This window comes from Salvelinus namaycush, chromosome 9, assembly GCF_016432855.1.
Source record: "Salvelinus namaycush isolate Seneca chromosome 9, SaNama_1.0, whole genome shotgun sequence".
NCBI lineage: Eukaryota > Metazoa > Chordata > Actinopteri > Salmoniformes > Salmonidae > Salvelinus > Salvelinus namaycush.
In genome coordinates, this window is record NC_052315.1 from 31941860 (window position 1) to 31954334 (window position 12475).

Consider the following 12475-nt stretch of genomic DNA (forward strand, 5'->3'; position numbering starts at 1 on the left):
CATGTTGTGTGTGTGTGTGTGTGTGTGTGTGTGTGTGTGTCGACAGGTGTTCCTGAGAGTGCCATGGTCCACTCGTCTCGAGGTAGGCTCCCCCCCACACCCCACCCCATCCCACCCCCTACCCCATCCCACCCCCTACCTGCTGCCATGGCTACCACGGTCCTGTTTTAAGTTCTCATCCTTACATTTTTTATTTTGTCCCGTGTTCTTTTCTTTATGTGCGTCTGTATTATGTTATATGTCATGTATGTATGCGGTTTTCGGTACGTGGTGTGTGTGTGCACGCGCGCATGTATGCGGTGTGGATGTTGTGTTCTCTCTGTGTGTGCATGTGTACGTGGGGTCTGTGTGTGCGTGCATGTATGTGGTGTGTGTGTGTTTTTCTCCAGCTCCCTCGGTTGATTACGGTTCCTTTGCAGACAGATGCAGCACCTGGCTAGAGCTGCTTAGGCTGAAAGCTCACACCATAAGACGAGGATCAGTTAAGACAAGTAGGAGGACACAGTTGCTAGCACACTCTGGTACACACACACAAATATACACATCTCTCCCCGCATGCCGCTGGGGGGTGGAGCGTCTCTAGCTGATTAGCTAGAGTGTGAAAGTTGAAGCCCCGCCCCTCAGAGGGATAGCCAACCAACAGCCAGTGTATAACCTCTGACTCGCAATAGTGACTGACATGGAGGAAGTAAACATCAAAGAGTATCTTAAAACATGCTTAAAACGCACTTAAAATGTCTCACTAAAGCTGGTGACTGGGGGAAATGCATTTTGATATTTCTGCACTACGTAAATAAACTTTCATAAACTGTGATAATAACTAGCATAATTAACTGGGTTTAAATGTCACAACCCATCTCAAATCATACTGTATCCCCTTTTATAATGCACTACTTCGGATCAGAGCCATATGGCGGATCCCTGTGTAATGCACTAACTGGGGAGTGATTTGAGATGCAGACTTAATGTTGTTCAAATTGTCTGAAGGTTCCTGGTCTGATTGAAGCATCATTCACTATGTTAAAAGATGGAACATCTTTCACACTCTGGCTTGTTTCAATCATTCTACTTAGCAGACTGCCTTGTGTTTCTGTTCTGTATCGATCATACACACACACACGCTAATTCAAAAAAACACACATAGGGACTCTCTCACACCCACACACAGGTACAGTGCCTTCAGAAAGTATTCATACCCCTTGACTTATTTCACATTTTGTTACAGCCTGAATTCAACATGTATTAAATAATTCCCCCCCCCCCCTCATTCATCTATATACAATACCCCATAATGACATGGTGAAAACATGTTTTCAGAAATTTTAGCAAATGTATTGAAAATAAAATACAGAAATATCTCATTTACATAAGTATTCACACCCCTGAGTCAATACTTTGTAGAAGCACCTATGGTGGCGATTACAGCTTTGAGTCGTCTTGGGTATGTCTGGATCAGCTTTGCACATCTGAATTTGGGAATTTTATCCCATTCTTCCTTACAGATGTTCTCAAGCGCTCATAAGTTACATGGAGAGCGGCGGTGAACAGCAATCTTTAAGTCTCCACAGATTTTCAATGGGATTCAAGTTTGGGCTTTGGCTGAGCCACTCAACGACTCACATTCTTGTTCTGAAGCCATTGCAGCGTTGCTTTGGCTGTGTGCTTGGGGTCACTGTCCTGTTAGACTGGGGCGAAGATTTACATTCCAAGGTCGTTTGCACTCTGTATTTGGCTCCATTCGTTGTTCCTGCTTTTCCATTTCTCAACGATGGAGACCACTGCTCTTGGAAACTTTCAACACTCTAGAAATTGTTTTATACCCTTCCCCAGATAGATTTGTGATGAGGCATATATCTCGGAGATCTACGGACAGTTCCTTGGACTTCATGGTATAGTTTCTGCTCTGACGTGCGCTGTCAACTGTGGAACCTTAAATAGTGTTTGTTTCTAAATCATGTCTAAACAATTGAATTGGCCACAGGTGGACTCCAATCAAGTTGTAGTGAAATCTCAAGGATGATCAAAGGAAATTCGATGCACTTGAGCTCAATTTGGAGTGTCATAGCAAAGGGATGTGAATACTTATGCTGTATATCATTTTCAATACATTTGCAAATGATGGGGTATTGTGTGTAGATGGGTGATTTTTTGTTGTTGTATTTAATCAGTTTTGAATCTGGCTATAACAACAAAATGTTGAATAAGTTAAGTGGTATGAATATTTTCTGAAGGCACTGTAAATACATACACGTGGCTGAGGCCTGGCCAGTGTTGAGGCTGTTTGTCTGTCACTGCCTGGCAGCTTACGCTTTCATCATTGTGATTATACTGTCACCATGCTGTCCTACTGTGCACACATGCTCACATACACACACAGCTTATAGTTTATATTCAAATTCCACGCACTCTGCATCCATTTTCTTCCAGCTCATAGCCCATCATGTCTGCTATTCTATTTAGCGCCATCTAAAGGCTGAGTCTGTTATTGCCATCCATTCCTGTTTTTTTTTCTCACTCCTTTTCTCTCCCCCCACCACCCCTCCTCCAGTCTCGTCTTCAGAGCGCTGCAGTCCTCTCCCAGAGGGGCGGTCCCGGTCGCTACGCTCCACCAGGTCGTTGCCGTGCGGTGCCCCTGTTACTGTGGTGAAGATGACTCCTCTGTCCTTCCTTCCCGGGACGCGCATTGTGAAATACTTGGGAATCATCAACATGTTCTTCATTAGGGAGACCACGTCACTACGAGAGGTACACGCATACACATGTTTGTGTGATAGATTCCTGAAGATGTCATCAGGGATGAATAGGACATTTTTACATGTTTCTGTGTTGTGCGTAGTCGGTTCCTCTGCTCGCTCATAGCAGTGATATCGCAATGGTTAGCATATTTCATATTTATGTGTGTGTGTGTGTGTGTGTGTGTGTGTTAGGAGGGGGGTGTAAGTGGCTTCCTCCATTCCTTCATAGCGGAGGTGTTTGCCATGGTCCGTGCCCATGTAGCAGCTCTGGGGGGCAACGCCTTAGTGTCATACAGCATGAAGGAGTGTGTCTTCATGGAAAACCCCAACAAGAACCAGGTACAAAAACACACACTGTTAATTTGCTCTGTTAGTTAAAGAACTGGAGGCCTATAGCATTACAAGATTTTCTCAAAGAACCAACAGGTTAAAGAACCTCATGTCTGTCCTCTCTCCCCCTCTCTCTCTCTCGGTTTCTCTCCCTCTTGGTCTCTCTCTCCAGGCTCAGTGTCTGATTAATGTTAGTGGTGATGCTGTTATCTTCATCAGAGAATCAGACCAAGAGGCCATACCCCCTCTGTTGACCAGCAGACAGACCAGCGGCACTGGAGCTGACGGGACCACATGACACACACTTGAGTCTAGCCATCCAAATAATCGTGATTTGTGTCTGCCTTAAACAGATGGAACGTCTTAAGGTTAGGTAGGACCCCACAAATTACACACGCAAACAAACACACAGTTGACAAGTTGGAGAAATTGTCTCTCATTGTCCATTGAGTTACTCTACAGAAGCCATTTAGAGAGGCAGTCTGTCATTTCTCTCTCTGTTTTTGATATAATAGACATTCCAAAACATGGTGAAGCTATCCCTCTCCATCCAGTCTCAGCAGTCACTAGCCGGCCATGCTAAAGCGGACAAGGTATTCATTGATAGACAGCTCCGTACAGGGTAGTCACTACTGTAGATGGCCATGGTAGAGAACTAAATTGTAGAAATAAGTGTTTTAATTGTCTGTCAGACGATATTTGGGCTAACACACACGCCCTGTGGACAGCCTCCTGCCATCCTCCTGGCTGTCATGACTGCAGCCTTCCAGGTCTCCATACTACTGAACTCTCCTGTCTTTAACGATCATGTAAATGCTGGAAAACAAAACTAATTGCGATGACACATTTTTGTTCATTGTTTAGATGCTACTTGTGTTTGTGTAAATGTGTGCTACAATCAGATTTGAGTATTTTTATAATGTAAAATTATATTCGTCAAGTCTAATGAAATTCTGGAAGTTTGATTTATATGGTGTAAGAGAAGTAAGGGTACAGTGATCTGTTCTACTGTTAATGAATATAACCAGTCTCTCTTTCGCTGTAGGACTTGAATGTACGTACATACATACATAGACTGTGTTGCTTAGTGTCTGCATGTATCTGTTATTGCCATGACTGTCTGTCTGCTCGTTGCCTGAGATGATCAGTCCTGCACAATAAACTAAACTAGTCCTGTTGACTAGTCACTTTATTCCTAGTTATATGTACATATCTGCCTCATGCCTCTGCACATCGACTCGGTGCTGGTACCCCATGTATATAGACACGTTATCGCTACTCATTGTGTATTTATTATTACGTGTTACTACTTTTCTATTATTTCTGTTTTCTTTCCCTCTGCATTGTTGGGAAGGGCCCGTAACTATTTTACTGTTAGTCTACACCTGTTGTTTACGAGGCATGTGATGAATAAAATGTAATTTGATACAGTGAAAAACAGCTTGCCAGTGCCTGTTCCTGCCTCAATGTCAAAGCAGATAACATTGCTTTGAAATCATGATTCATTTGTAAACGAGAAAAGACAAGTTTGGTGTTTGAGGCCGCACGTATAACGTCAAGCTCAGGACCAGAGCTACGTGGTTTAGGGCTAAGACGGTACAGTATGAAGATGGGCAGAAACTGCTTCTCCAATATAAATCCCTGATCAAGTTGTAGGCGATGTCATGGGGACGTTGGCTAGCTAAGCTCATGCCTATGCGCAGTTCGACGTGTGCAGGTTGTCAAATCAGACACACCTTCGATGTATAGTTTTTGACTAAAATGAAACATGTCAGTGTGTCACTTTCACGGGGTTGGAGTGATAACATGTTCAACTACTGAAGATATTGGCTCCAATCTAAGTTGTTCCTTTAGATTTCGAGAAAATGTACAAATAAGGAAGAATGTTTCACTTATCTCGTTGACTTCTCTAACCCCAGACCACGGCCTGGTCTTTTTCGTAAATGTTCCCGGGAGTCTCGTGATGTTGCGCCTCTGGGTTTAGAAACTCTGGGTTTAGGGTGTCTATCCTGCGCATGTGCTGCAGTCTTTTCCTTTCCCCCTGAACATTTTCATCCACCTGTAGCGACGTGTCTCCACTAGAGGTCGACCAATTATGATTTTTCAACGACGATACCGATTATTGGAGGACCAAAAAATCAGATACCGATTAATCGGCTGATTTGTATTTGTAATAATAACAATTACAACAATACTGAATGAACACTTATTTTAACTTAATATAATACATCAATAAAATCTATTTAGCCTCAAATAAATAATGAAACATGTTCAATTTGGTTTAAATAATGCAAAAACAAAGTGTTGGAGAAGAAAGTAAAAGTGCAATATGTGCCATGTAAGAAAGCTAAAGTTTAAGTTCCTTGCTCAGAACATGAGAACATATGAAAGCTGGTGGTTCCTTTTAACATGAGTCTTCAATATTCCCAGGTAAGAAGTTTTATGTTGTAGTTATTATAGGACTATTTCTCTATACGATTTGTATTTCATATACCTTTGACTATTGGATGTTCTTATAGGCACTTTAGTATTGCCAGTGTAACAGTATAGCTTCCATCCCTCTCCTCGCTGCTACCTGGGCTAGAACCAGGAACACATCGACAACAGCCACCCTCGAAGCAGCGTTACCCATTCAGAGCAAGGGGAACAACTACTCCAAGTCTCAGAGCGAGTGACGTTTGAAACGCTATTAGCGCGCACCCCGCTAACTAGCTAGCCATTTCACATCGGTTACACCAGCCTAATCTCGGGAGTTGATAGGCTTGAATTCATAACAGCAGAGCTGCTGGCAAAAAGCACGAAAGTGCTGTTTGAATGAATGCTTACGAGCATGCTGGTGCCCACCATCGCTCAGTCAGACTGCTCTATCAAATCATAGACTTAATTATAACATAATAACACACAGAAATATGAGCCTTAGGTCATTAATATGGTTGAATCCGGAAACTATCATCTCCAAAACAAAACATTTATTCTTTCAGTGAAACGGAACTGTTCCGTATTTTATCTAACGGGTGGCATCCATAAGTCTAAATATTCCTGTTACATTGCACAACCTTCAATGTTATGTCATAATTATGGTTAGGTACACGTTGGAGCAACGACAGTCCTTTTTCGCAAATGCGCACTGCATCGATTATATGCAACGCAGGACACGCTAGATAAACTAGTAATATCATCAACCATGTGTAGTTATAACTAGTGATTATGATTGATTGATTGTTTTTTATAAGATAAGTTTAATGCTAGCTAGCAACTTACCTTGGCTTCTTACTTCATTCGCGTAACAGGCGGGCTCCTCGTGAGGCAGGTGGTTAGAGCGTTGGACTAGTTAACTGTAAGGTTGCAAGATTGAATCCCTGAGCTGACAAGGTAAAAATCTGTCGTTCTGCCCCTGAACAAGGCAGTTAACCCACCGTTGATAGGCCGTCATTGAAAATAAGAATGTGTTCTTAACTGACTTGCCTAGTTAAATAAAGGTGTAAAAAAAATATATATTTTTTTAAATTCGGCAAAATTGGAGCCCAAAATTACCGATTTCCGATTGTTATGAAAACTTGAAATCGGCCCTAATTAATCGGCCATTCCGATTAATCGGTCGACCTCTAGTCTCCACCACTGATATAATAATGCCACGTTCACATGCTAGTCGGAACTCGGAAATGTCATACACGTGCCGCATTCAACCAGGTAGCAAGTCGGACATTTCCGAGTTTCCTAGTTTGTATGCATGTGAACACCGCATTAGAATGGTCTCCATCTCAGTGCTTGTCTTCCGGTCCCGCTACAGTAGCCTACTGATGGTCCCTGTTGCAGGAGCAGAGGGAGAGGAGACACCCAGTAAAGGGCTCCACACAGCGCAGACATGGGCTGTATCACTCTGCTGCGCCGCCTGTTCCTCTGGCGCATGGCTCTCATCTACATGTTCGCCATTGTCTCCCTCTACCTGCACATACCAGATGAGCTATCAAGCTAGCTGTCCCATTTTAGGTAGGATAGCTTTCTAGCATACAGTCATTGCTTTCTAACCAGTTCGCTATGATTGTTGTGGTATCTAGATGCTGTGATGGCACACTATGGTATTTCACCCAATATATATGGGCAGTTATCAACATTTGATTTGTTTTCTAATTCTTTGTGAGTGTTTAATCTGAGGGGAAATATCTGTCTATTATGGTCATACATTTGGCAGGAGGTTAGGAAGTGCAGCTCCGTTTCCAACTCATTTTGTGGGCAGTGTGCACATAGTCTTCTTTTGGGAGCCAGGTCTGCCGTCGGCAGCCTCTCTCAATAGCAAGGCTATGCTCACTGAGTCTTTACATAGTCAAAGCTTTCCTTAATTTTAGGTCTGGGCATCGCTTCCTTTTAGGTGGTTGTAGAATTTAACAGCTCTTTTCTGGATTTTGATATTGGCGGCTATCGGCCTAATTCTGCTCTGCATGCATTATTTGGTGTTTTACCTTGTACACAGAGGATATTTTTGCAGAACTCTGCATGCAGAGTCTCAATTTGGTGTTTGTCCCAATTTGTGAATTCTTCTATGGTGAGCGGACCCCAGACCTCACAACCATAAAGGGCAATGGGTTCTATAATTGATTCAAGTATTTTTTGACAGGTCCTAACTGGTATGTCAAATTTTATGTTTCTTTTTGATGGCGTAAAAGGCCATTCTTGCCTTGTCTCTCAGATTGTTAACAGCTTTGTGGAAGATACCTGTGGTGCTGATGTTTAGACCGAGGTACGTACAGTTGAAGTCTAGTATTTAGTATTTGTATAGCATTGCCTTTAAATTGTTTAACTTGAGTCAAACGTTTCTGGTAGCGTTCCACAAGCTTCCCACAATAAGTTGGGGGAAGTTTGGCCCATTCCTCCTGACAGAGCTGGTGTAACTGAGTCAGGTTTGTAGGCCTCATTTCTCGCACACGCTTTTTCAGTTTTGCCCACACATTTTCTATAGGATTGAGGTCAGGGCTTTGTGATGGCCACTCCAATACCATGACTTTGTTGTCCTTAAGCCTTTTTGCCACAACTTTGGAAGTATGCTTGGGATCATTGTCCATTTGGAAGACCCATTTGCGACCAAGCTTTAACTTCCTGACTGATGTCTTGAAATGTTGCTTCAATATATCCACATAATTTTCCATCCTCATGATGCCATCTATTTTGTGAAGTGCACCAGTCCCTCCTGCAGCAAAGCACCCCCACAACATGATGCTGCCACCCCCGTCCTTCACGGTTGGGATGGTGTTCTTCGGCTTGCAAGCCTCCCCCTTTTTCCTTCAAACATAACGATGGTCATTATGGCCAAACAGTTCTATTTTTGTTTCATCAGACCAGAGGACATTTCTCCAAGAAGTACGATCTTTGTCCCCATGTGCAGATGCAAACCGTAGTCTGGCTTTTTTATGGCGGTTTTGGAGCAGTGGCCTCTTCCTTGCTGATTGGCCTTTCAGGTTCTGTCGATATAGGACTCGTTTTACTGTGGATATAGGTACTTTTGTACCCGTTTCCTCCAGCATCTTCACAAGGTCCTTTGCTGCTGTTCTGGGATTGATTTGCACTTTTCGCACCAAAGTACGTTCATCTCTAGGAGACAGAACGTGTCTCCTTCCTGAGTGGTATGACGGCTGCGTGGTCCCATGGTGTTTATACTTGCGTACTATTGTTTGTATAAATGAACGTGGTACCTTCAGGCATTTGGAAATTGCTCCCAAGGACGAACCAGACTTGTGGAGGTCTACAATTTTTTGTCTGAGGTCTTGCCTGATTTCTTTAGATTTTCCCATGATGTCAAGCAAAGAGGCACTGAGTTTGAAGGCAGGCCTTGAAATACATCCACAGGTACACCTCCAATTGACTCAAATGATGTCAACTAGCCTATCAGAAGCTTCTAAAGCCATGACATAATTTTCTGGAATTTTCCAAGGCACAGTCAACTTAGTGTATGTAAACTTCTGACCCACTGGAATTGTGATACAGTGAATTATGAGTGAAATAATCTGTCTGTAAACAATTGTTGGAAAAGTGACTTGTGTCATGCACAAAGTAGATGTCCTAACCGACTTGTCCTAAAAACTATAGTTAGTTAACAAGAAATTTGTGGAGTGGTTGAAAAACGAGTTTTAATGACTCCAACCTAAGTGTATGTAAACTTCCGACTTCAACTGTATAGTTTTTGTGTGCTCTAGGGCAACGGTGTGTAGATGGAATTTGTATTCGTGGTCCTGGCAACTGGACCTTTTTTGGAACACCATTATTTTTGTCTTACTGCGATTTACTGTCAGGGCCCAGGTCTGGCAGTATCTTTGCAGAAGATCTAGGTGCTGCTGTAGGCCCTCCTTGGTTGTGGACAGAAGCACCAGATCATCAGCAAACAGTAGACATTTGACTTCAGATTCTAGTCAGATGCTGCAGACTGTCGAGTTATTGTATGGCAGTAAAGCCATACTGGGAAGTTCATTATCGCCAATTCGTTGATATATACAGTATGTCGATGTTGAAGAGAGTGGGGCTCAAGCTGCATCCCTGTCTTACCCCACGACCCTGTGGAAAGAAATGTTGTTTTTTGGCAATTTTAACCGCACACTTGTTGTTTGTGTACATGGATTTTATAATATTGTATGTTTTTCCCCCAACACCGCTTTCCATCAATTTGTATCGCAGACCCTCATGCCAAATTGAGTCAAGTTTTTTTTTAATCCACAAAGCATGAGAAGACTTTGCCTTTGTTTTTTGTTTTTTTGTCAATTAGGGTGTGCATGGTTAATACATGGTCTGTCGTACAATAATTTGGTAAAAAGCCAATTTGACATTTTCTCAGTACATTGTTTTCACTGAGGAAATGTATGAGTATGCTGTTAATGATAATGCGGAGGATTTTCCCACAGTTGCTGTTGAGGCATATCCCACAGTAGTTATTGGGGTCAGTCCTTGATTCCAAATATTGGGGAAAATGCCAGAGCTGAGGATGATGTTAAAAAGTTTAAGTAAAGCCAATTGGAATTTGTGGTCTGTATATTTTATCATTTCATTTAGGATACCATCAACAGCACAGGCCTTTTGGGTCGGAGGGTTTGTATTTTGTCCTGTAGTTCATTCAATGTAATTGGAGAATTCAGTTGGTTCTGGTAGTCTTTAATAGTTGATTCAAAATTTGTATTTGATCATGTATATGTTTTTGCTGTTTGTTCTTTGTTATAGAGCCAAAAAAATAGGAGAAGTGGTTTATCCATACATCACCATTTTGGATAGATAACTCTTTGTTTGTTTAGTGTGCTCCAATTTTCGCAGAAGTGGTTTGATTCTATGGATTCTTCTTTTTTTATTGATTTGATAGGGAAGCTGAGAGGTCAAATATACTGTTTAGGTTTTCTACTGTCAAGTTACGCCTTCACTATTACAGTGAAACGTTTTGTCCAGGAAGTTGTCTAGAAGGGATTGAATTTGTTGTTGCCTAATTGTGTTTTTTGGTAGGTTTCTATACCACTTTCCTTCCATCTATATCATTTCTTATTATTATGCAGTTCCTTTGGCTTTGATGCCTCATGATTTAAGTATTGCTCTGTTCAAGTAGACTGTGATTTTGCTGTGATCTGATAGGGGTGTCAGTGGGCTGATTTAGAACGCTCTGAGAGACTATGGGTTGAGGTCAGTAATAAAGTAATCTACAGCACTACTGCCAAGGGATGAGATGGAGGGTCATCACTAGATTCCATAGCCACAGTCATAAACCCTGCATATTTCTAAAATGTATCTATTTCTAAAATATATTTGTTAATTTTTAAATTAAGACCAATAAGCTAATTTGTTATAAATTTTTACGTTCTAGCCAATTTGGGCTGTGGAATCTAGTGGATACCAAGCCGAATAGACTAGACACATGACATTGCATCCACCATGGAGCCCAGTTTCATAAAATTACTGTATGTAAAAATCTGAAAAAACAGGATTTTTCACCTTGCCAGCTCCTATTGAGCACCATGGTACCAACTCGCCTTCCGAATGTTCTATTCTCAGCCCACTGTTCTGCGTCACAATGCTATTGTCACTGTTGGCAATGAGTTCTACCCACGTAAAGCTACTTTTTCTGTGGATTTTATATGGCATTTGGCAACCAACTTTAAGGTGCATTATCGCCACCAACTGGACTGGAGTGTGGACCAAAGACAGTGAAGATCTAAATGCTATCCAATATTCTCGTCTCCCTAAGGAAACAAAATACATAATTAAATACTACATCCCCTGAAGATTTCCCCAGCAGTTCACTTAATCCTGGCTCTTCATTACCTCATTACTCCTCAAATCTAATAACAATCGCTCCCTTTCCCTCATATTTCTGGCACTGAAATAGAAAATATTCCACTGTCTCCACCTCCTGACAATAATAACACCTCCCAGTCTGTTTCCCCACCAATTTTAATGTACTATTGAGCCTTGTGTGTCCCAGTCTTGTGACTATACTTTCCTACTATCTCGGCCTGAGGACCTCCCTGCCTCCACCTTCTCCTGGATCTTGTACAGGTGTCTTCCCTTTCTCTCCCTGTTCCACAACTCTTGCCATTTGTTTTTAACCACTGTTCTTATTAACCCCTTGGCTGCTGCTTTACTGATTTGACATTTCCATCTCAACATTAGGATGTTTTAAGAGCCTGCTTGGTAATAACATCCACATCCTCATTCCCCTCTACTCCCACATGAGCTGGTACCCAGAGGAACATCACAAATACCCCAATTTTTTTCACCCTATACAAGCACCGCAAAACCTCATACAGTACATCATGTCGCTCTGAGACACTAACTTAAGCTCCTCAGTGCTGCACAGGAGTCCGAGCAGATGACTACTCTGTCTGGCCTCACCTCCTCCACTCACTCTGCAACCAATAGTAAGGCCAACAACTCCATTGATTAAACAGATAAATGATCCATTTCTCTTTTTGTCACCGCCACCTTAAACTCAGGAACATTAAAAGCTGCACCTGTCCTCCCTGTTTGAGTCCATCTGTGAATATATTCAAGAAAGCATAGTATTGTGGCCTTAAATGTTCACTTACAACTGAATCTACTCCTTCCTCAACATATCTTACCCTCTCAAGCAACCCTAGATATATCACTGGCTGAGGGAGAAACCAAGGTGGGATAGCAGGAAGAACCACAGAGGGGCTAAACGCCCTCCCAAATAACCCAATCTCTCTCGCCATGCCATTGCCTAGCTTGTATTCAGATTTCATTCATGTTCCCTGCACTCTAGAATTACCTTTTTTGTAGGCTGTGTAGCCTTACGTCCTTGTAGATTTACCCAATATGTCATGGCTAGCTGTTGTCGTCTTAACTTTAACGGCATCTCTCCCAACTCTACCTGCATCGCTGCCACCAGGGAGGTCCTGAGTACTCCACAACATATTCTTAGGGCT

The 12475-nt window shown here is 42.2% G+C and overlaps 1 protein-coding gene across 6 annotated transcripts in view; it reads left to right on the forward strand.

Moving 5' to 3' along the window:
* LOC120053956 (C2 domain-containing protein 5-like) overlaps positions 1 to 4243 on the forward strand; it is a 55617-nt gene extending 51374 nt beyond the window's left edge. For 2 of the 6 annotated variants that reach the window (XM_039001288.1, XM_039001293.1), the window contains 5 exons: positions 47 to 82; positions 390 to 521; positions 2549 to 2745; positions 2928 to 3074; positions 3238 to 4243. In XM_039001288.1, coding sequence (XP_038857216.1) covers positions 47 to 82; positions 390 to 521; positions 2549 to 2745; positions 2928 to 3074; positions 3238 to 3363 — 638 coding nt within the window. In that variant the 3' untranslated portion in view covers positions 3364 to 4243. The remainder of the gene's footprint in view (positions 1 to 46; positions 83 to 389; positions 522 to 2548; positions 2746 to 2927; positions 3075 to 3237) is intronic. The other 4 variants (XM_039001289.1, XM_039001290.1, XM_039001291.1 and 1 more) reach the window with 4 other exon arrangements.
* Positions 4244 to 12475: the final 8232 nt, after the last annotated feature.